This window comes from Drosophila subpulchrella, chromosome 2R, assembly GCF_014743375.2.
Source record: "Drosophila subpulchrella strain 33 F10 #4 breed RU33 chromosome 2R, RU_Dsub_v1.1 Primary Assembly, whole genome shotgun sequence".
Taxonomy (NCBI): Eukaryota; Metazoa; Arthropoda; class Insecta; order Diptera; family Drosophilidae; genus Drosophila; species Drosophila subpulchrella.
In genome coordinates, this window is record NC_050611.1 from 15,994,233 (window position 1) to 16,018,125 (window position 23,893).

The 23,893-nt window shown below is 38.0% G+C and overlaps 4 protein-coding genes across 10 annotated transcripts in view; 3 read left to right on the forward strand and 1 right to left on the reverse strand.

Annotated features, from left to right (window-relative positions):
- The first annotated feature begins 241 nt into the window (after positions 1–241).
- Positions 242–810, forward strand: LOC119550830. Its single transcript, XM_037859778.1, has 3 exons — positions 242–380; positions 434–503; positions 556–810. The coding sequence occupies exons 1-3, from the start codon at positions 322–324 to the stop codon at positions 775–777; spliced, it is 351 nt and encodes a 116-aa protein (XP_037715706.1). The 5' UTR covers positions 242–321; the 3' UTR covers positions 778–810.
- Positions 811–834: 24 nt separating this feature from the next.
- LOC119550831 (immune-induced peptide 18) lies at positions 835–1,127 on the forward strand. Its single transcript, XM_037859779.1, has one exon. It carries the CDS (start codon positions 882–884, stop codon positions 1,080–1,082), a length of 201 nt encoding a protein of 66 aa, XP_037715707.1. The 5' UTR covers positions 835–881; the 3' UTR covers positions 1,083–1,127.
- A 327-nt stretch (positions 1,128–1,454) lies between these two features.
- On the forward strand, positions 1,455–2,670 carry LOC119550829. Of its 4 annotated transcripts, none has more exons than XM_037859777.1 (6): positions 1,474–1,689; positions 1,746–1,812; positions 1,868–2,088; positions 2,159–2,287; positions 2,340–2,403; positions 2,462–2,670. In XM_037859777.1, the coding sequence occupies exons 4-6, from the start codon at positions 2,217–2,219 to the stop codon at positions 2,594–2,596; spliced, it is 270 nt and encodes an 89-aa protein (XP_037715705.1). In that variant the 5' UTR covers positions 1,474–1,689; positions 1,746–1,812; positions 1,868–2,088; positions 2,159–2,216; the 3' UTR covers positions 2,597–2,670. The 4 variants fall into 4 exon arrangements, with proteins under 4 accessions (XP_037715702.1, XP_037715703.1, XP_037715705.1 ...); XM_037859776.1 differs by having other exon boundaries at positions 1,475–1,689; positions 2,188–2,287; XM_037859774.1 differs by lacking the exons at positions 2,159–2,287; positions 2,340–2,403; positions 2,462–2,670 and having other exon boundaries at positions 1,455–1,689; positions 1,737–1,812; positions 1,868–2,085.
- Positions 2,671–2,696: 26 nt separating this feature from the next.
- Positions 2,697–23,893, reverse strand: part of LOC119550832 — a 41,675-nt gene continuing 20,478 nt past the window's right edge. For 2 of the 4 annotated variants that reach the window (XM_037859780.1, XM_037859783.1), the window contains exons 2-5: positions 5,228–5,333; positions 4,899–5,159; positions 4,548–4,794; positions 2,698–4,480 (exon numbers count right to left, since the gene is read on the reverse strand). In XM_037859780.1, coding sequence (XP_037715708.1) covers positions 3,661–4,480; positions 4,548–4,794; positions 4,899–5,159; positions 5,228–5,333 — 1,434 coding nt within the window. In that variant the 3' untranslated portion in view covers positions 2,698–3,660. Of the gene's footprint in view, positions 4,481–4,547; positions 4,795–4,898; positions 5,160–5,227; positions 5,334–5,477; positions 5,612–23,496; positions 23,837–23,893 lie in introns of those variants that run through there. The other 2 variants (XM_037859784.1, XM_037859782.1) reach the window with 2 other exon arrangements.

Here is a 23,893-nt window from a genome sequence, read left to right on the forward strand (position 1 = left end):
CTCTTCCAAGGGCAAGGACCTAGAACTAGAAGAATAACTTATTTGCGTATCGATCATTAGGCATCTTTCACGAATTCAAATTGCCTGTTTTGCAGAGGTTTGGGTCACAGCTACTCCACATTGTTATATTATTTTTAAAGATACCTTACATTTTTTAGCACTCGTTTAAAGCATACTTTCTGGCTTTCTTTGGAAACATATGCAATATTTGACATGGTTCTTGAAAGTTACTTCAAAATTTATTAAATTTGTACTTTGGAAATACTTTCAAATTTTTCTAAATAATCAAAATTGCCTGGTTTCATTTTCATTCAAACAAACATGAATATAAATCCATTAATCCGTACCATATTGAACCACTTCCGAGGTTGCACTATTAGGTTAGTATTGTTAATTTCGATATGGATATTAACATAATATTGTTTAAAAATAGGAGCTATCTGGTTGTCCTGCCCGATCACGGTCGTATAGAGAAACAGCTTAAACTGGAGGAGCTGATAACGGTAAGATAACGATTATAAAGGTAAAATAGTAAGGATTATACTGTGCTCATAGGAACGTGGAGTTTTGGATATGCGATCTCTTGAGCTCTCACTTCAGCAAAAGCGCGTTGAGGCCAATCTAACCGATCTGACACGTTGCATAAGGGGCATGGAGTTTGATTTGAAGGTGAATTCCGGTCTGGAGAAAAAGGAAAACAAACAGCCACGTGGTACCTCGCATAATTCCCCGCCAAGCGATAAGAAATCACCCAAAGTCGGTGGTTTTAGCGAATAGCAAAATCCCCTCGGGTTCTTCCCGGTCCCTGGGGTAATAGTACGGGTATAAAAACACTCATTTCGCCGGAGACTGGCATTCAGAAACATTTGAGATTGCCAACCATGAAGCTGTTTGCCCTGTGCTGCCTACTAATTTTGGGCCTTCTGGCATGCCTGCCCACTCCCGGGGCTGCCTCGCCATCTCGTGACAGTGGATCAGGATCCAGATCCGGAAATCCCTTCCATCCACCACCTCCAAAACAACGACCATTCTACTACGATGCACCAGTTAGGAGACAACCATCCAATACAATGTACGCTTAAGCGATAATAATGCAACAATAAAAACGAGCGAGTATGAATCGGGGACTTATATTTTCTTATCAATAAGAGGCAGCCGGCTGAGAATGTGAACATCTGATTTTGTTCACTTTTTAATGCATGACGCGATACGGGGGATGCCGAACAAACAAGTAATAAATTGTTTTTTTTTTTATCAAAATAAAAAAATTGGTTAATAGTAAACAAACTCTAAATAAATTCCAAAAGCACTGATGTTTTTGAAAACATTTTCCCATCAACATATTCGCGATATCGCGTTAATACCATTCCAATAAATTATAAAGAAGCTATTAGGTAATTTTAAAAAACCTGCTTTTGATCACTTGTCAAAATTTTACAAAATTACCCATATTATGTGTTTCTGCCACACAGGTATTATAGTTTCCAGAAGTTAAGAAACAATGTTTACTATGGCGCGAATTATAAGCTCGACAACATGTACCAAACTATTATATGCACGGAAAGCACCTTCTCATATCAGTATGCCTCACAAAAAGATATGGATTAGTTTACGCAAAAAGAATGGCCTAGTTTTTAGAAACCACTCCGTTCTGAGCACGAAAAATGTCATTTACAAATATCCTTTCAAGTAAGTTTTTTATTATCATTTTTTATCCATTATTCATTTATTTCAAGATCCCACAGGCGGCAATATTCCGACAGACTATACGAAAAAGGCAGAGGAGAGGAACTTAACTATTTTCTTAGGCTTGTGTGTATACAAAAATATATACATTTTAATCATCTAAAAAACGACCATCGTATAGGGCAGAGAACAATTTATGAAAATCAGAAAGAACAGGATTCAAGAAATTACCAACGAAATCGAGAAATTGGAAAAAGAGATTCAAAAATTGGAAAAGCAAACTAGTCACCGATCACAGAAAAATAAAGAGCTTCTTCAGAAGGAATTACAGGCTCTAAGGGAAATGTTAGGGAGATTTCATAAGAACATCGAAAAAGAGACAGAATAAAAGATCTCAGATAAGTAGGCTATCAGTAAACAGTTTGTCTACAGCTTTTCATCCGTTTTGAAATACTTAAAATTATTCATTTAGTAAATTTTAAATTTTTTATATTTCTACAGATCCAGACAGTCCAATACCGTGAGAAATAATGCTTAAGGTCGTAGAAAAGATAATTCAACTGTTGCGGCCCAGGATATGTCAATTCACGCAGTCCAATAAGTAAAATGTTGATACTAATTGTATAGCAGTCAATTTAAATATCTCTATGTAGAAACATATCCAAGCATTTGTATGAGAAGGCAAGAGCGGAGGAGAATATTCATTTCCTAAAACTGGTTTGTGATCTGGAGTTACCAAAAACATTCACATTACTAACATCCCACATTAAACCAGCAAAGAGAGCAGCTGAAGTCCCTGCGAGAGAAGATTCTCAGCCAGAAGAACGAAGTCACGACGAGGATCATTAAAGTGGATCAACAGATACAATCGTTGGAAAAATCTAAAACAGAAGATAATTCGAGTACATAACAAAATTCATTGTGCATTCAAGGCAAACATTAGAACCATAATGGAAAATTAAATAGTGTGGCAGAAACCGTAAACATTTCGTTTCTTTCTTTCGTTTGTATTTTATTTAAAATAATTTGTATCTTTCATTTACACGCTTTACAAAGAAGCCTTCTACGACAACTGAAGCCCCTCTTCATAGTGGGGGCCTGCTTATACGTACGGTACATATATCATATATGGTAACAATTTGTTTTTTGCAGCGCAAATGGAAAATAAGATATTTAAAAGAACTTTCAATTAATATGGCATTTAAACAAACATATATATAGCGGTCGTATATATATCAACATAGTCTATACAAAGATAAAAATAAATACAAGTACAAGTAAAAATCAAAATCAGAGACGACTGCCGATTGTAATGATGCATTTACATATAATAGAGTTCTTCTCTTACTGCTATGAAAAGTAATCATTTGTGCATTTCATAAGTGTTTTGAATCGTTAGTGGTGGTAGCAGAACGTAAACTGAAGTCAAGAACGTAAGTACAATACATTTGTGGTAGTTGAGCAACTTGGAGAGTGTTTCCCATACGAACTAAAACTAGTAACTAACTAAACTTGACTTGACTTGGTCAAGTGCTGGTTAGGCCAGAAGAGAGTGTATCTGTGTGTGTCTGCTAGCTGAGTGTGTGTGTGTGTGCAACTTGTGTGTGTGCTTGTGAGGTAGGCGATTCATCATAAGATTATGGCATACTTCCGAGCGCCTCCTGATCCTCGCTTGGGTTGTTCTTGGGTCCTGTGTGTCGGTGTCGGGGGGGATTCGCTTCTAGCTTTCAAATACTGATTAACAATGCCAGGAATGTCTCTCTGTGTGTGTGAGTGTGAGTGTCGGTGTGGGTCTGTTGCTGTGGATCCTGCTTTCATCTTAAGTCTAACTCTAAGGCTAACTCTAGCCGATCCCCCAGCCACGCTCTCTGCCTGCGAACGTGGCCACGGCCATGGGTTTTAATTCTATAAACTAATGTAACATGAAACGGTGATGGGCTGCCGCTGCTCCTTGGGCTGCTGCCGCACTGCCTCCTAACTGGGCAGTCGCTTGCTGGCCAGCTCCTGCAGCTTCTGCAGCGCCAGCGTCTTGTTGATCTCCACCAGATCGCGACTGTGCTTGGCCGCCTGCAACTGCACCTCCAGGATCTTCATGCGCATCATGTGCTCCTTGTTCTGCATATCCATGAACATGCGCAGCTCAAAGTTGCTCTGGCTGCTGCCGTTGACACTGGAGCTGGCTGCTGTTCCCGCGATGGCTACTCCATTGTTGCTGCTGCCGGATCGCTCTAAGGCCTGGCATTCCACGGAGGCTGGCACTGAAGCGGTCAGGTTTGCGGGTTGATCCTCGCTGCCCAGCAGACTGCCGCTGCTGGTGCGTTGCCTCTTGGCCAGCGGCTTCATGCCATCCTCGTCGTCCTCGTTGTTGTTATTATTGGTGTTGTGCTGGTGATGCATGGCCACTTGGGCCTGCGCCTGATGCTGCTGTATGGCAGCCGCTGCCGCTGCTGCTGCACTGGGAAATTGGCCAGATCGCAGGGCATTCAGTGCCTCCAGCGTGGCGGATATGTTGTTCATGTTGAAGTTGGCCTGGAAGCCGGACATGTCGGCTCCTCCGGGCAGGAAGGCACCGCTCGCATCCAACGCACCGGCTGCGGAAAGTGTGGCAGGACTCTCGGCCTCATGGATCCCATTGCGACTGATGCTGTGATTGGGCGACACACTCAGGCGCTCGCCACCGCCATGGATGTCGCTCTGGTTGAGATGGTGAGTGTTGTAGGTCTCGTTGAAGGTCTCGTTGTTCTCCTCCTCCTTGATGTCCACGTCGCACAGCTCCTGCGGCGGTGTGCGGCTGCTGCTTAAACAAAAACAAATCCCAATGAAAATCTCGTCCAGCTTCCACAGAAAGCCATCAAACTTACTCATCCATATCGTGCTCATCGGCATTGAATTTGTAGTCATCGCGATACTCAAAACCCTCCTCCAAGGCCAGCGGTATTTTGGAGTAGTCGATGCCATCCAGGGCCTCCGATTTGCAAGCCTTCTTGGCCTCCTGCATGAAATCCCACACCTCGAAGGTGAATGGCGATGGCTTCTTGCGATCAGCCACCTCGGCTCCGAACCTGGCCAAGCGATTGTTGTAGTCCAGAATCTCATTGCGAGTGCAGGCTGGAGATAAGATCAAAATGTTAGATATAGCCATATAATATATTTAGATATTTTTTAAGTACTTCACAAGATCCACTCTTATAAATTTTTAAATGAAGACCTACCTTTCATGCGTCGCCATTGTTCCTTGAGGCGATTGCAGGTGCGATCGGTGCCAAATTGATTGGAGAACTTCTGGTGTATGATCTTCCAGGCCTTGTTCTTCACAGCCGTAAGACCGGCATCCAATCTTTTGTTCTCGATAATGCGCATATCCTTGCGGCACAGATCGAGCAGGTATTTCTTCTCCTGGTGGTTCCAGTTCTGGGTGCGTTCCCTCTTCTTATACATGTTCATCGAGGGGCTGTTCATGTACTGTGTCATTTCTGCAAGTATTTCAACGAATTTAGAATGCCTCGAAGCAGAGAGTTAGAGAGCCATTTGCCTAACTTACCCGTCTTCAAGTCGACGCCCTCCAGCAAGTTGTGGTTGGAATTTTGCCAGTTGGCTGCGATCTTTATAAAAGCCTCCAGATCGGTGGCCGGATACTGTTTGTTGACCTGCAAAATAAAAAAAGAATAGCGAGAGGTAAGAAATCAGACATCAGTAATGAGCAGTCATTGATTAAGCCTCAAATAACCGGCACAATCTGAATCGCAAGTCCCAAATACTTGAGCATGCAAAACTTGTGCCAAATTCCTCACCATACGAAAGTGCTTTTGGGACGCACTCCAAAAACCAATGAACCTGAACGATGATGAATTCGGGCAAAATCGAAGACAATCGAAACAAAATGAAGTTTGTTTTTCGTTATTAAGCACATCAATTAAATTTGAGTTTGTCAGTGAAAACAAAAGGATTCTGATTCTGAGCCGAGAGTGCTTCTTTAACTTTTTCTTTTATTTTATTTCTGTGGAATTATTCTACCCTGGATGATATCTGACTTTGACATGACTGCCGCTGATATTGCCGAGCAGCTATATAGATGCAGTCACATTAATTGATTTTCAATTAGCGGACAGGCGGACAGATGAACTGGGGAAAGAAAGGAGGTTGGGGAGCTGGGGGAGGTGTGAGCGATATCGGGGTTATAATGCTTCCATAAGGCGTAACGAAATGGGCTAAAAAGAATATGAATACGAACAATCGAATGAATTGAACACCCGCAAGACGAAAAAAGAAATAAAACCAAAAAATCAAATAATGGCATGAAACGCGTTTTAATTTATAAGCTAACAAAACTCACACAAAAAGCAGCTGCCGACATTTTGTTTGGTTCGAAAAAGTATCTGTGTGTTTACTCAATACCCGAGTATTTGTGCGGCCGAGTGGGGTGATCAAAAGTCATACTGACAGCCAATTATATCTAATCAAGTATATTCAAATGTACTATATAAATATATCTGAGTATGCATTTATTCAACGGGTTCTTTAGTCAAGTTCTGGTTATTACCCAAACAAACGATTGGTAACCGTTGGATTAAACTTGAGTAATTTTTCTGAATCAAGTACAGATATCTGAATATTATTTATGCAACGTATTCTTCACTCAAGTTTTGGTAAGTAAGAGTAATCACCACTTAAATTACTCACACAAACGAAATTGGAACATGACATTGGTAACCACTGGTTAAGAACACCATCATGAGTTATTCTTTGTTTAGTCCAAGAAAACTTCTTGTAAAAATCATCTATGTCGAAATAAATTGTTTACTAAGCCGGGAAGACCCTTAATTGTAATATGACTAATAATTTAATTTTTATTTGCCTGAAATGCAGTCTTCAAAAAAACCGAAAATGTTATTTTCCCCTCCTCAAAATCAGCTCAACTGTACTTGTTAAATATCGTCTCCCTAAAAACTCTCTCATTGATCGCTTCCCCCAACACAATCGTCAATCCTAAGTACGTTTTATGGTGCTTTATTTTATTCCAATTTTGTTCAGTCGTTCGCTCGATTCGCCTTCTTCTTGCCCCTCCTGGCCATCGAACACCCACAACTCTTGGCTGTAGAAACTGCGCCATGTGTTCAATATTTATGCCGTATCTGATTTACAATTTATATATATGCGTACTTTGTACATACGTCTTACTTATCTAGATATTTATGTACATTCGTATTTATCGCATACTCAAAGACTGAAAGGAGACTTAGTCATTGGAGAATGAACGCGGCGCGTGCGCTTATTATTATTATTATTTGTACTCTTCCTATATATAAATTCATATTTATTAGCAAACAATTAATTATTACTGTCGACTATTATGGGAATGTTTAAATTTTAGTCATGAGCTGCGGGGTGGTTGCACCTTTTATTTTCGGATGGTACACAGAAACAAAAAGTTATGTTATAAGAGGGCACATTTTATCACTCATATACCAGTTTAATTTACTACTGATACCCTTTTCTATTTATAATATATCCTTTTGCACAAAAAATAAATCCCTCAATTAAATAATAATTTTTCTCTTCATTATTACAAACCAATATTACCAAAAATATACATTTTACCAAAAAATTGAAAAGGAGACAACATTTTTTTGGCAGTGCATGCAAAGAATGCCAGAATCATTTAAATTCGAGTCTGGTGCCGATTATTTGCAAGGGTGGGGCTCAGGCTCAGCCAAGTTAGTCAAAGATGAAGTTGGAAGAAGATGCAGACTGTGAAATTCTGTATCCAAAATGTATCTCTGAAATGTCGCAATTTAAAATCATCACTTGCTTTGCCTTCGGCGTAAAAAAGGATCTCTCAATTAATATGCTGATCAATTGACGTATGTTTGCCGATTTTGGTTGGGAAAGTGTCTTTACGTAAATAAAATATATATAATTGTTTTCCTGCCACTCCACTTTTGGCACTGAGTGCCATGCACATTCATAAAAATAATCACTCCAATCAATGTGACTTCAAAACTAAGCATTGAAATTAAATAAGCAAACTGGTTTAGATTTTGGATGTTTGTGAGCGTGTGTCTATGACCGTTTGTTATCTATTTTTTTTTGTGGCCTGTTAATATAAAAACGAAAAATAATTACTAGATCTACATGCTCTACTCGAACTTAACAATTGTGAACCTACACACGGAGCGAAACGGAGCAACAAAAGTCAACCTTGTGCCTTAAAATAAAGCAAGGCATTGTTGCCCACCACCGCCGGAGACTTATAGTTATAGACCAGACCAGACCAGACCATGTCCGATATATATAGTACATAAGTACGTATTCCGAAACGAAATCCAATGCCCCGGCAGGCGTCTGTGTGGGTAATTACCGCAAATTAACGAACGTATTCTGCGGCATGCCTTAGTATCTGAACTATCTTTGTCATCAAGTTAAAGCAGCGTTATACGTTATAGTTCAAAGTAAATGGGAATGGGTTATGATATAAGTGGAGCACACACATTATTATTACTTTTATAGTGGAGTACAGCTATGGTCAGACCCCGTCTAGATCCGAATCTTTGAACCTGGAATCGTTAAACTTTGAAGCACTTGAAATGATTTTACAAATTTCCTACTTCTGGCTCTGCTGCTTGTATAGCCTTGTATAGCATAAATTTATGTATTATAATAATTGTATAGAGAAAACTAAAAACGAAATGTCATCGAACGTTCAAGAGGCCAAAAAGAGCTCCCCATCCTGCAAGATTTTATTTTTTTTTTTGGTTCTTTCCACTCAAGTGGCAGGCATTCATTGAATTGAATGTGTGTTGCGGTGCTTAAATCAGGGAAAAAATAAGAAAAAATCAAAGAAAAGAATTTGTTGTGCCCTGTTTATTGTTCTAACGCTGTGTGGAGTAGTTCCAGGCCTAAGTGGCTGCTCCCATAGGTTTAACAATTTTCTCGTAATACCCCAGGGAAAGGCAGGCTGTTCTTTAAAACAAGTTGTCCATATTTTTGGAACGTAATATTTAGTTCCTGGAAATGTGAGATTTTCATTTTTATCGGCTTAGCCGATCTCTGGGGATTGCCAAAATAATTTCCATAGGAAGCTAAAAACGTAGAGACCCAATTTACGTCAGTTCAATGAGTTTGTTGACTAAGATTTATAAATAGTTATATGGAAATGTGAGATTTTCATTTTTATCGGCTTAGCCGATCTCTGGGGATTGCCAAAATAATTTCCATAGAAAGCTAAAAACGTAGAGACCCCAATTTACGTCAGTTCAATGAGTTTGTTGACTAAGATTTAAAAATAGTTATATGGCTTTATCATGATTATTTTATCAGGAAACCTAGAAACTTTGGTTAAGTTATGCAAATTCCATTTCCGATGTGAGTTTTTTTTTATTTTGGCAAAAAACTATATTTCTTTAACCATAGCCGAGTTAATAAAAAATAGTTCAGTTAGGCTGCTATACACCTAAAAGCTGTACATATAAGTCTAATAATTCCTTGCCACATTTTATGGTATTTATCTTAATTTGTGTAAATTACTTATTTGCAAGAATCGGTAGTTTGGGTGGCGGTAAAGTTTCTCCTTTAAATGCTGTTCAGCTGGCGCAGCTGACGGAAATTGACTCATGGCTCGGTTCAGTTCAGTTCAGTTAAGTTTGGATCGACTGAGGGCGAATTATGCTCCAGGTGTGCATGACACGGGTGCCGAAACAACAAATTTATTAGAAATTTGCTGCACACAAAAATTACACACACAGGCTTTGGCACATTTATGCAAACAAATAAACTAATTTCATGACGCACACGCGCGCCTGCGCAGTTGTCAGCAAAATATTTAGTTGCGTTGTGCTAGTGTTTGTGTGCTACTTACAATTGTAACTAGCTGGGGAAAAAAAACTATAAGATTTTTCTTTGTCAAATGTGGCTTTGTCTACTGCGGGCCTGGCCTACACCCAAAAATAAACGGGGAGAGAGCTGCACTGGGGAAAAAAGTGTACTTACATTTTGTAAATAAAATAATATAAGTTTCTCAGAACAATATTCTAACAATTCAGACATTTTATAGGAATGTAAATTATGACTTTAGTTTTACAAATAAAAATTTGTTACAAAATTGTTTATATTATAAGTTTCTTTCAATATTGTTTGTATTTTTTTAAACGTATGGGAATGTACTTCATGACTATATTTTTCCAAGTATAAACTTTCTTTAAGATTTTTAATAAATTAATAAAGGTTAATAAAGGATTCTAAGAATCAATCAAGAAACAAGTTAACATTCAAAATCAAAATATTTCTATTAATTATAAACAATTTCTAAAAACGTATAAATCTATTTTTCCAAAATCTCAGGATTTCTCTCTGTGTAAAGATATAGAGTGGGGGAAAGACGGTGAAAAAAGGTAATAGAAAAAGCTTTGGCTCGAGCGGGTTCAGTGACTTCCACTCCTCGTCTGCGACGGCGACAAATTGCGTTTTGTGCTGTGACAATTGCCAGGCATCGCAATCACAATCCACCTTTGCGCATGCGTAGGCCTAGACTTACTAAATTATTATTGTTCGGTTTCATTAGTCAGCCCGAAAAACCCGAAAACAAAAAAAAACCGAAAACCCAATATCCAAGCCCCTCGCATACGAAATTGCGCAGCTGTGCATAGTTTTCGAATCAAAGCCAGACTGTGTGACAGTCGTAGATATCGTCAAGTCAAATGGATTACCTTTATCTTCGATTCCCAGGCACTCGCACACTCCCCCGAACAATTGGAGCACTCTGCATTCGTGTACATACTTAGACCACATATATATGCTATATGGCCTGTGTTTCGACTCAACTTTCTTGAGCACACCCTGAAAACATGGCTGACAAGTTCATTACTCCGCTCCATCCATTCCATCCACAATTGCCACAAACTTTGTTGAGCTGCTGCTGCTAACTGCCTTATATGGGTCCCCCACCAATTGGTATTTGTTATTGTTTTTATGCCATTCGTAGAATGAAAATTGGTTTGTCACTCGACTTGCTAAATGAGTGTGGTACATGGTAACAACATTCAGCGATCATAAAATAGCAGCGTGCCCGGAATAGCTGGCGATTCTATGAAAATATGCTGATATTGTAAGACTACAGGAAGTGAATCTAGACTCAAGAATTTACTATGGCTATTTTAGGGCCTTATGATACTGGCTTTATATTTGATTTTTTTTAAGAGAAGAAAGTCTCTACTGCTTAACAATATTTTATGAATTTAAATGTAAATTTCTTGACTTTCTAAAATAAATCCAGTCAAAAATCAAGCAAGTGTCATAAGACCTTTAGAAATATAGTCTTTGAAATGTAAAAGAATTGTTAAGTCTTATTCCATATGATGTTTTTTTCTATCTCCTAGAAATTTAAATTTCCAAGTGTAAAGGAATTTCTTTGTTGAGTTTCATGTGTATTTTTTCATAGTTACTTAAAGTGTAAGGTGCCAAACAATTTTTTTAGTTGGGTTTTGGATTTATTTCTTGCTAAAAAATGTGAACTAACGGAAATGTATAAAAAAACAAAACTAAAACTAATTATTTACTAAATTAAGCGTATACTTCTGTACAACGAAAAAAACTTTTGGAATTATTTTGTATAAATTTGGATCTCGTTTAGAATCTTTTTGATATTTTTTGCTAATAGATCCTGACACCAATCCCTTTTTTAAAGAATTTACATTTATCATTTAAACTGTTTTAGTAATCTCCCTTGACCTTAATAAAGCTTCTTATATCGATTTAAAGGCGGAGGTATTTTCGAGTTACACTTATGATGTCGGTTAAAACTGGGCTGCCATTGCTGCATGTGCCCGATTGGATTGTTATTATTATATCGTATTTATAACTCTCTAACCGGGCAGACTGAAACCCAAAAGCCCAGTAAAAAGGGGGAAAGAAAAGAAAACAATTCTAGACAGTTCAGCCGAGTTCAGATGGGGCATTTGCGGCATTTTTGGTTTAGTCATTTTCCAAAAATTCATTTGAATATCGAAATTGTTTAAGTATCCATATGTGCTTGTGGCGGTCGCAATGCTTAAGTGTGTGTGTGTATCTAATTTCTATTTGTATTGGGCATTAATGCTTTCCGACTCTCTACGTTTTTGCCCCCCTCCCCCGAAACAAAAAACTTCTTTATAATCGCATCAAGTCATGATTGCGCCCCAACTTCGAATCAACTTTGATTTTTTTTCCCTATCTTTTTTTCTTTCCTTTTAAATGTATTTTTGTTGTAGCTGTTGTGTGTGGCACTTGAAGGCGTTCAAAATAATTTCTGGTTCCATTTAAGTTGGACTTAAAACGAAAACTGAACACTGAAAACTGAAACTCTTCAAGTAGACAACAACTTGCCCGAAAAAATCGAAAGAAAAAAAAACCCAGAAAAATAAAGAAAGCCCTTCCCCGCTCTTGAGGTTTCTCGACTTGTTTCTCTTTTTTTTTTTTTGGCATTAATTGTTCCATGAACCGAATCTAAGATTGATTGAACGAGTTGAACGAACCGAGAGTAAAGTCGACTTGAGTCGTCCCGCAATGTAAATTATGGCACTGCGATTACCATTAGAGGCAGAATGAGTCGGGTCTTCGACTGCGAATGAGACACGAACCATTTAGAATGATTTGTGCTTCGATCTGCTCCGATCTCAGGCCTTTTTATACATATATCGATCTTTGGGCCAATGGCAACATACTATATACTATACCATATAGATGGACTGACCACGCCCAAATAATGGCAGCAAGTAGCCGACGCCCTGTCATGTCACAATGCGCCATAATAATTACAAATGATCAGATGTCAATTTTTATGGCGATATTATTTTACAGCCTGCCCGCCGGCTGGAGTTTCTTAAACAAATGAAATTTATTGTTAACGGTTAGTGACCCGAATTACACGTATCGCTTATTTATATCTCAGCGGATCCGATAGATGGATGGATGGTTGGCTGGATGTGTATGTGGCTTGTATCTTTAAGTAGCAAACAGCACTCTGACTCTGACTCTGACTTGGCCCCTTAAGCGTTTTAATTGCGCCAATGCCCGAGTGGAATGACGACCGCCTACAACAACTCGATCCGCAAAGCTTCGAGCGGCGATAATGTATCTTTGTATCTGATCTTAATGTGCTCAGAGCCCAGAATTCAGAACAGAGCAACAACAAGCTTCGCATGAGCGTTAATAAGTACTTGCTATATAGTCTCTACTGGGAGCTGAATTGATCAAATGAAATGAACACGGTCATTATGGACATCTCACTGGCGGCTATGCCCATTCAATTGAGGGGAATATGTTTGGAATTCGACTGGGAGAAAGTCTTCAATCAAGCCACAAAGATGATCTATGTAAAATAGGTCCTCTCACGGTTTCTTTATTATTAGAACATACCTAAACTTGATTATCAGAGGGTCTATATTTTATATTTAAAATGTAAGATGATATTACAGCCAAACGTCCTTATAATTAAAATCTTTCTAAGTAATCAATATCAACTAAATCTCTTGACATAATCCCCAGTCCTGGCATTAAGAAGCAGCTATTAATAAATAGCTTTGCTTGAAATTCCTCCCTGATAATAAAAACAAGCAGTTAAGATTAAAGAAAGCTCATTTCTGTAGTCTACTTTTACAAATTTCAATTAAAGCCAAAATAAATGAAATCTTGGCGTTCCTTTCAATACAAACCCCATGAAATAAGTGCAAAATCCCCACTTCCACCCAATTGACAAATGCTAATTCTCGCTTTTCAAGATACATTTTGCATTTGGCACTTGAGTTATGCCAAGGCATTAATTCAATCCATGAGCATGAATGTTATTCATGCCGAGCGAATGAAAAAGTAGCCACGCACATTACTTGCAGCGTTTGTCAAAGCGGGTAGGAGCATATCTATATCTACAGATACAGCTACAGATACAGATATACATCTGTGTATCTGGCGGATTGCCTTCTGAACTCATTGCTCACTTTGTCGCCCCATTCCTGGAACCCACTATGTTTGTTCTTTATGATTTCGCACGTACGCACTCAGATTGAATGACTTTCAGCTCCTGGGAAAAAGGAAGGGAACTCAGGGCATGGAAGCGGAAACTGCAGCTGGGTCAGCAAGCCATTGTAATCTGGTATCCAGAGTCTGGCCCAATTAATAATATCTCATAAATATCGCATGGCTTTGCATTGGCGGTGCAATCGCAATTTAAATGTTTGACTTGGGCTCGTTTATTCACTTATCTGGCGGCTAAAGCCAAAGGAAGAAATTAATTTAATTGCGCATAAAGTACAAAATTGTTTAATTATGCCAAACAGACGGCGACACTGGGCATAGAGCGCAGTGGAAAATGTGTTAACTAATTCTAGGTAATTTAACCAACGGCTGATAAAACCGAAACCAAACGAAACCAAACCAGGGGAAACGCTCCCATTTGGCATTGTGTTGACGCCTTCTTTGTATAGTTTATAACTTTTTATTTTCCCCTTTTTCTGCCCCCCTAATTTACGTAAATTGTTGGAAAAGAGCGGGTGTGCCATCTTGGGTGCGTGAGGTATGTAAGCCATCTTGGACTTAAACTACAAAATACACCGGAAATAGTTCCACGAAGCTGATTTTATAATTCGCTTTTAAAGTGTGCAGCAAGCGTATTAGAAATTCGTTGAACACCATATCCCGGGGCACTTTCCTTTCCCAATTTGGGGTTTAACTATTAATTAGACACACATTTGCCCACATGGTGTCCGGTTTCAGTGATTTGCCGTACAAATTTACTTAAGCATTTGATTAGGCCCAATTGATAGTAACACAAGAACAAATACGCACTCATAAAGATATGTACAAACACACACATTTCGTATATAGGCATGTCTATGAAGACTGGGTGCAGTCATGAGTATCCAAAAATAATCACCTGGCCTCTTATCGAACTAAATAAATATTAAATTGTAATTAAAGTCATGGGAACGAATGGCTCGCATGTATATATGTGTTTGCCTAGCTAGGTCAACAACAAAATGTTAAGACTACACATAATTTAAAGCTCTTTTGTTTATCGATGTCGCACACCTCGGCGTGTATCTGTAATTGATAAATAAGTCGACGAGACTTTGCCTAGCATTAAGTCAACTGATATTTAATTGCTAATTGCATCGTTTAGGGAGCTTACGACTGTCCCGTCCACTATCAATAAACTAAACTAAGTACCTTTGATAGATAACCTTAATTAAGCTGTCCGGCAAATCGAATTCTTTGCATTTCTTTCAACTTTTCAAGTGACAAAATAGCCAAAGGCGCCCACAAACAAAACCCCATATGCCAACGGGAAAAAAGAAAAAGATATAACACAAAAAAGATACAAAACCACAAAACAACGAAAAATTTGTTTGTAGTGCACACCTGGACGCAGTTGGGTATCTAGATACTAGAATCTAGTCCGCCCGGCAACAATCCGAATCCGAATCCATTGATATCGAACTGGAGTTTGGAGTTTGGAGTCTGGGGTCGTGGCTGTAGGTCCAGTATCTGCATCTGTGTGCCCGAATTTCCACCTCGATTATTATGCGCAAGTGTGACGCATGAATCATACTTATAACCCATATAACCTATATAGCCATTTATTTGTGGCTGCCGCCGCGGTTTGCCATTTGCTCGAAAAGTCATGCGCTTTAAATTTTAATAAATTAATTTTTGCCTTTTGCTTTAGTTTGCCTTTTGCCCGATGACTACCTCTAGTATAGTTCGAAATGCATATATGCCTTAAATATGACTGGTCGGTCAATTAGTCGGGGAATAGAAATACAAGTGTGCTCTGAACAATTCCCAGTTTGGTGGGGCATCTATCGTCTCCTTATACGAATGAAAATCTTCTAGTCTTCTTTTCTGTATTTATGCTTAATTAATTCATTAGAAAAGAATGCAATCGGTAAAAATACTTCTTATTTACCAGACAATTCCTTCAGTTTTAGTGCTGAATCTTACCTTTCAGCTGAAAGATATTATCTTTTTTAAGCAAACATATTTATTATTTAGTTAAATCAATATTATCATGAAGGGTACAAAATAATTAGGAATATTCTATTGCAGATATTAAATATTCTTCTAATTTTCCAGACCAAGTTCTTCCCATTTAACGCTCAATTTTACCTTGCAGCTGCAGATTAAATTATCGTTCGCCGATTTAACAAAACCAATATCAAGGTAGATGCAAAGACTTCGAATGATGAATAGATGTTGCCCAATCGAAAACCCAAATCAGCTGTCAGCCTCAAATTAGTCGGTAAAAAAGGAAGCTGAGCTCAAAATCTCTTTCGGGGTGTGTGTACCTATAGTCTGTGATTTTTGCCCCTTTTTGTTTTAAATCAATGCCAAATGGATGGCCGACCGTAGAATATTTGAAATTCAGCATAAAAAAGGCTGACGACATTTTTAATCCTAAAATCGAGACTAAAGTCAGAGGGAATTCAAGGTGGGGGAGTGCTGGTTCGTGATCAAATCTCCGATTTTAACGCGCATACCTGCGTGGCGACGATCGTGCGATCGCATCGGGGACTCGTATTAAAATATATATAACATCCTCTGCCCACTCCCCCGCACCCCCAGTGCATGTCCCCTCGCCATCTCCTCAATGGGAACCTCAAATCGTAGAATCAAGATTAGGTTTTAATAATTCCAAGTGAGTCGCTCTCGCTTCCTCTTCGACTGAAAACATATATCTGTCGAAGCTACCAAAAACTGAGACGTGTGAGGGATTAGCAGTCTCTGTGTGTATATGTCAAAGTATCTCCCGATTTACTTCAAGTAAAAACTGAAATCATGTTACTTTCGGATTGGTCTCTTATTTCTCCCTCTGACAAATTCGAAAGAAATTAAACAAGCTAACATACCGGGGGAAAAAGGGGTGTGCGAGACGAAAGGAAGTGCTGGCTTCTCTTCGCATCCAGCTATTAAAATACAGAACACACCCAAAAAATATTTTAACGACAACGAAAACAATCAAAAGCGAGAAGAAGACAGAGGCTCAGAAGCGCAGAGGGACTCTGATGATGATGACAAAAGGCAGATCGGGGTGACAGCGCGATTTATGCCTAAATGGTACGCGTTGAAGCATAAGTTATGCCAGCGAGGAGAACAAAAGTATCTTGCAGATACGAACCAACTGCAGGCAACGGCAATTGCCTGGGTTAATCATTCCTGTGTACATCTGGAATCGAAATAGGAAATTTTCAAGTACGAAGGTACTTAGAAGGCAAATGGGAAGGTATTATCTTTGAGATATCTAAAGGATCGCTGCAAGATGCTTCAAAGTTGGGTGTTTTACTAATGATATTTGGTTTTCATCTTTAAGGTACTCTCCCTTAAGAAATAAAGAAAAATATTCAAAGGATACTCACTCTTAAACATTTTTAATAGTGTTTAAGTATTTTTTCTTTAAGACTTTAATACCCTAAAAATGTTAAGAATAATATTTTAAAGATTCCGACCTATAATATTTTATAATAGTTGGGAACTCAAATGTATCTGACAGATATAGTATCAAGATCTTTAAGAATCTGTCTTGAAAATATCTTAATATAGCCATTAATGTATTTTAAAGAGTATAATAGCTATTTCCAACATTAGAAGTACATCACAATATAATTTCTTTAGAATTATCTCCCCCTTATGCGTTTATTTTCGACCTTTGCCGAACTTTTACAGAACTCTAGCCCACGAATTAGCTCCAAAGGACAAATGGCCTTCGGCTGAAGTATTTCTTGAGTTGAGTTTTTGAGTCCATATCACACAGCTGTCATTATTCCAATAACTGGTTGGACATACAGACGCACACATTCGACATTCGGCAGGGCAAATAAAAAACCCAGGCAATGCGCAGTTGTTGAAAAATGTATTGTACAAAAGGAACCGAGCAGGGGAACTCGAACTCGAACACACTCATAATCACAGAAAGAGACGGGTGATTCAATTGAGAAAGAGACCGACCGAGGCTCACTATAAAATGTTAATCCTATTTTATTAAGTGCACGCCATGCGAAATGCTGAATTCCCGGCCACGACAATGAAGATCATTATGAGGATGATGACGCCGTCGACAACCCCTTTTGGTGCTCTGCCAGCCCAGGCTTTGCTCTTTTTCACCACTAACTGGATGCCGGAGACCCGCTCCCCTATATTTCGCCCCTGACCATATATCAACATTAGCTAATCTCGGTATCAAGCGAAAAATTTCCTATTAATTCAGCGAAACTTCAAGCGCAACTGAAGGGTATCGGGAAAAAACAAAAGTCGAATGTGGGCCAAGTTTTAAAAAATCAGACATCTGTGAGAGAGTTCTACTTGATATTCAGTTGTATAATAGGATTTTGGGACTTTTAAATAAGACAGGCCACAGTAAAATCATCATTACACATAATATTCAAGAAGGTATTATACAAATTCTATTCCAAATAAACTTTAATAAAACATAAATTAGTATCCAATATTAAATTTAAGCGTGTTTTATTAAAAAAAAATTGTATCTGGAAAAAGTTATTTAAGATCCAAGTGTTAGGGATACACTTTTGAATATAATAAATTTAAATTTGAGTGTTTAAATTATCTTCCTAAAATATTTTAAATTTGTATATTTAATTTGAATTGAAAACATACACCTATTAATACAATCTTTTAAATGAAACAATGTACTTTATATATTTTAACCATATTTGTTTCTTATATTCCTAATTTGGTCTTAAGATATTTTCTGTGCTACCAACTCACCCTTTAATTGCTAATAAATCGTTTCTAGTTAAAACACAAAATCTGCCAGCATTTTAGCCCAACTTTTCCACTTTCTGTCATTCTATAACAGACAAATTTTGGGCGTTTCCCATCGGCTACCTGCGATGATTTATTTTGTCCTGTGCTGATCATAATTTATGAACATTTCAAGGCTATCGAGATGTGCTCTCATCACTGGGCCAAATAATATTGATATTTTTCGGGGCGAACAATAGCCAGAAAATGCGTTTCCATTTCACGATTATTGTGACTAATTGCGTTTGATTGTCAATTGGTTTGCATGTTGCAGACAAATAAATTAATGGCCCATCAGGGGGAAAAACAGGGAGCAGGAAAACCGAAGTTGAGCGGGTCTTTGGCCCGCATGTAAACACATGGAAAAGCTGGCGGCTTGGAAAATGCTAAACCACGAATTTCGGTGGCGTGAAAAGTTTATCCCCTCCCCAAAAAAAAATGCAAGGGGGAAATAGAGGGCGACGGATCGGGTTAAACGGCATACCCAATTCTCGCTTATGGAGGGAAAACAAACATAAGAACTCGCCTGAGGGTACCATCATATTTATAAGTCGATTGCTATTAATTCGTTACTTAATTGCTTCTCTTATCGAGAGCCCGAGTCGCGTTCTTAGTTGGGTGAAATGCTTTGTATTTCATAGTCGCTCATTGAAAATAATTAAAATTAATTAAGACATTCTCCTCGGGCATGCATGCATTGCCTAACCGTATCTATAAATTTAAATCGTCGCTAATTGAGCGACTTTCGGGTGACGTTGCGGACTTTGGCTCGATACTATATACGTATGTGCATTTATTCCCTGGCATTTATTTACCCCAAGATGTGGCAATAACTAAGCCAAACCCAAGACCAAGTGACTGATTTGTCCGAAAATTCTCGTCAGCGGCAATATCAAAAAATATGAAACACGTGCATTGATTGATTGCCAGTTTATTGTCTCGACTCATGGCCGGGGGATTAGGTCCCGAAACTGAAAAGACGGTTTTTATGGTCGGGGGGTTAGGCATTGTGTTTCGCCGAGATGGCGATGGCGATGGCCACGTGAGGTGGTCGCGTGTGCCCCGGAAAAGCGTGAAATCCCATTGGAAACGTTTGTGCGGAATACATAAGCTCAAGCATCATTATAAGTTATTCATTTCTGGTTAGTCAATTTTGATAAATCGTATGTTGCAAATGGCATTATGCCATTATTAATTCAATTAGAGGTTGTAATCAGCAAACTGAAAGGAAATTTTGGAATATTTTTGATAATATTTATTAAGCCTTATCGCATACAATATAAGGAATAAGGAGTAATCTCTATAATATTTGTTAAATCTTATCGCATTGAATAGCTCTTAAATTATAAAATGTTTTTTAAAAACAAAACTGTTGAAAGGAGTAAACTTAGATAACATTTTTAAACCTTATGTTATAAAATATCGTATATTTTATAATATTATCTCTCATTATCTCAATAAAAATAATTGTTTTTATAAACAATTTATTAAATTTCATGGTTTAAACATACTTTATCTACCCATTTAAAATTCTATAAAATATTTTTATATTTTTTCCCTAAGGGGTAATTCACGCTGTCATCTTTGGCTCAGCAAGGATGTGTCGATAGATGAAATAAAAAGCCTGAGGCCTAAGTCGGCATCCACATAAGCATAACATAAGGTGACTCAACCTGAACCGGCTGTGGCTGTCGCCTGGTTTGACTGAATGACTGACTGACTGACTGAGGAAGTGCCGTATTGACTGACTGATGGACAGATGAACAGATGGACAAGCATTGTTTGCGACAGGCACTTTTCTTACACTTGCATTAATTTTCCGCTGTGAAAACTATGGAAAACTAAATGAGTGATGGAACGAATTTGCATTCGACATTTGAGGCGTTCACAATCGGCGCTGGAAACAAAAACCCTAGCCTTAATATCAATATGGAAAATTCCTTAGCCATTAGCATAAACATTTCGATCGAAAGCCTTTCAGCAATTGGCTTTTTAAGGCAATCGCAATCGGCTGTCCTCCGATTCCAAGTGTCGATAAGTGTACTAATTGTTTATTTCCATTCGATGCTTTTTAAATATTTATAAGCATAGAACCAATAAATAAGACAACTTATTTTCAACGGCATATACATATATGATTCAATAAGGGCAAGCAGGCAACCTTTCAATTTGAATCCCAAATCGACATTTTTATGGCACTTGGAAATTAAGTAGTCAACCGCAGATACAGATGCAGACACACATACTGAGAATCAGATCAAATCCCTTTCCAGATGGTGAAAATGAGCCGTAGAAGAGTTCCCAGCCTCCCACAGCCCCCAACTCGCAGATACTCATGTGTGTGCTTTTGTGAACATTAAAAATAAATTCAAATAATTGCCAATTCAATAGACAGCCAATAAAAAGAGGGTTGGCAGCTGACAAAGCTCCAAATGTGGCCGAATGGTATTTTCGATTAACTGAATTTCACCAAAACGGGCGAATCCAAGAAATATGTTGAGAGTTTCTTATCTCATATCAACATATCAGGATTTTTATCATTCTTTCTTAAGAAATCACCATAATTTCTATCTTTTTTCTTTTACACATCCCATGCTAAGGTTGTTAATTGAATTATTAATTTTAGTATCCTATAAAGCATTTCCCAAGCCATTTTCTATTTTCAGTGAGCATTGCCAGCTGTAAGTTCTATATATTTCATACACAGCATCCTGTGAAAAAGTCTGATATTTGGAATCGAATTAATGAGCGGTTTTTCCGCGGCAACATGGTCCAAATGGGTAGCCAAGTAATTTTCAATTCGTATTGCTCATTACAGCCACTTTTTGGCCAATTATGATTATGCCATATAAAATAGCGTATTCCACGATTATCGGCCACGAGTCTTGAGCATGTGTTCGTAAGAGTGGCAATTAATAAAACAAATGTGGTCGTTTTCGTTTCATCTCTCCTCCTGCCGCTCAAACATTTTCAGTTTTGAGTGGAAACATATCGTGCACATTCTCGCCCGACTTTTCAATGGAAAACCAAAGCAAATGCGGCGGGGAAAAGTTGCAAGAGGCGCACGCCCTGAATGGAAATCGGAAAATGAGGGGTGGCGGTGGGCCATATAGGCTATATAGGAATATGATTTGTGTAAAAGTTTCGGCTGTGATTAAGCACTCGAAAGTGTAATTGCAGTCGTGTGTATGCGTGCACTTAAAAATAGCAGCCCCCAACTAAGACCATAACTAAAGCCCATATGGATCTGAACGATCTTGTACGATCTGAACGATCTGGCGACGGCAGCTGGTGGAAAAGTCGGGGAGCGAAGCACTACGACGACGACGAATGCTTAAAGTCAATTTTTGAATAATTATGAATCGTTTTTCGCTTTCGTTGTTCTCTAATTATAACAACATCATAATCATAATCGTGATCATAATTTCATATTTGGCTGACTCTTCGCATTTTGCGGCGTTCTTAATGTGCCAAAAGTTTATTTGTATCCCGCCAACATCCACACACAGATACAGATACAAATGTATCTCACATATGGCGCAGCATTTTCAATATTTCTCAAACACACCACAATTTTTCTTCTTCATTTTTCTTCATATTTTGCACTTATTACGATTAATTTGAAAATCAGATACATAACCATTTGATTGCGAAAAATGTTTGACAATTGAGAAGAGCCCTTGCAAGCGAATTCTTTTGGATTAACCCATGGTGATATAAGAATTCTTGGCATATTTTATCATTTTCTTTTTTTTTTCAAACTTCCTCCTTCTCTTAACACCACTTAGTCATGCTGCAAACTCCGGGGTTTTAAGAAAATATTAAGCTGTAGATAGCTGTTTTCCAAGCGACTAATCTAGTACAGTATATCAGCATTGTTGGTACACCATTAGGGGTCCATCCGGATTTAGTATTTATCAATTGGGCATTTAAGAGCATTTTTGAAAAACGCTTAGGAAACCCCAAGGGATAACGGTTGGAATTTCTGGCATGCATATATATTCGCTTGTCGGTTGCTTGGAAACTGGGGATCCTCCGCGAGTGTGATTATATTAGAGTGGTTTTAAAATTCAGCGAAATTATATTAGTTTGGAAACGGAAGTGTTACGTCAATAGCTTATTGCTTTATGGCTTCCAGAGCAAATAAATCGCGAAACACAAATCAGAGTCGCCTTTTATGGGTGCAGTACGCTTAAGTTAAGCGAATCAGCAGCGCCGGAAATTATAGAAATTACCGATGCCAATAATATTGAGCAGAAATTAATATGCAAGCAAAGAGATTAAGCTAAATTTGTATGTACGTCGCAGCGTCGAGTGCGTGCCAAATAAAAAGTATTCGCCAATTCTAAATCGGAATATCTCCATCGGTATCTCATTTATTTGACTCTATAATATGCAATCTAACCCACACAAATGGCAGGTAAAGATACCAAGACATTTGTGAGTTGGCTAATGACTAAGACTAAGGAGTGTCAGTCAAGTCACACAAACTTGGCTAATAAAATAGAAATTAGCCAGTGCGCGCTGATTCATGGGGCGTATGAAAATATAACACTAGAACGTTTATATTAGGCAATAATCATTTTAGAGATTTTTTAGCGTTATCGGTCTTGGTTTTGTTAGCTAATGAATGAATCTATGTAATTCGTAGTATTTCATAGAGTTCCCTGAATTAAACATTGTTGAATTTAGAATTTTAAAACGTTACAGTGACTTGATTTACTCGTAAAGATTATAAGCATTAATGAATTAAATATTTTTTTATTATTCCGGCGAAATGATATTTTACTTAATTGTAAGAATTGTATTGTAAGAATTTTTAAAAAGTAATGCTATGGAATTGTAAAATCCATGATATCTTCTTTGTTATGTCTCATTGGATATAGATGTTGATATTCAATTAGAACTGTTGAAATATTGTATCTTTAAGATACATTCTACAATATTTAAACCCTTTTTCAGACTGTATATCACCGCTTTAGATCTATGTAAAATACTTTGGTTTTCTTATTCCAGCTTAATATTTACCATTTTGATTGTCTGTTTGTGTGCGTTTGTTATCCTTCTCACAAATCCTGCGAAAAGTTTTCTCTTTTGTTTGTTGATAATCCCAAAAGCAGGAGTTTAAAAGTTTTCTTATTTGTTTTGGTTTGGTTTTTTGTAGTTTCTGCAAGCTAATTGCACATGTTCACACTGGTAAATTGGTTTTTCTGGGTTGTGTAAGCACTCGAGAACCGATATATCAAAATTGTATTTAGTCGGGTGTTTTAGTGGCGGGGTTTTCTTTTGGGCGAATTGATTAGGGGAAGAACGCCGGATGAAAGAAGCCAAGAATTTCTGCCGCTGCGCGCGTTCGCACTGCTGCACGTTTAGTTACTGACTAAAGGGCCGACAATTCAAAAATTTTTTAAAATCATTCTGCTCT

Excerpts from the sequence above, each read along its gene's own strand:
- LOC119550829 (XM_037859774.1), top strand. The coding sequence starts at position 1,502 with ATGTTTACTATGGCGCGAATTATAAGCTCGACAACATGTACCAAACTA. Across the intron at positions 1,690-1,736 it reads ATTTACAAATATCCTTTCAA|ATCCCACAGGCGGCAATATT; the intron begins GTAAGTTTTTTA and ends ATTTATTTCAAG. Across the intron at positions 1,813-1,867 it reads TTAACTATTTTCTTAGGCTT|GGCAGAGAACAATTTATGAA; the intron begins GTGTGTATACAA and ends ACCATCGTATAG.
- LOC119550831 (XM_037859779.1), top strand. The coding sequence starts at position 882 with ATGAAGCTGTTTGCCCTGTGCTGCCTACTAATTTTGGGCCTTCTGGCA.
- LOC119550830 (XM_037859778.1), top strand. The coding sequence starts at position 322 with ATGAATATAAATCCATTAATCCGTACCATATTGAACCACTTCCGAGGT. Across the intron at positions 381-433 it reads TTCCGAGGTTGCACTATTAG|GAGCTATCTGGTTGTCCTGC; the intron begins GTTAGTATTGTT and ends GTTTAAAAATAG. Across the intron at positions 504-555 it reads AACTGGAGGAGCTGATAACG|GAACGTGGAGTTTTGGATAT; the intron begins GTAAGATAACGA and ends CTGTGCTCATAG.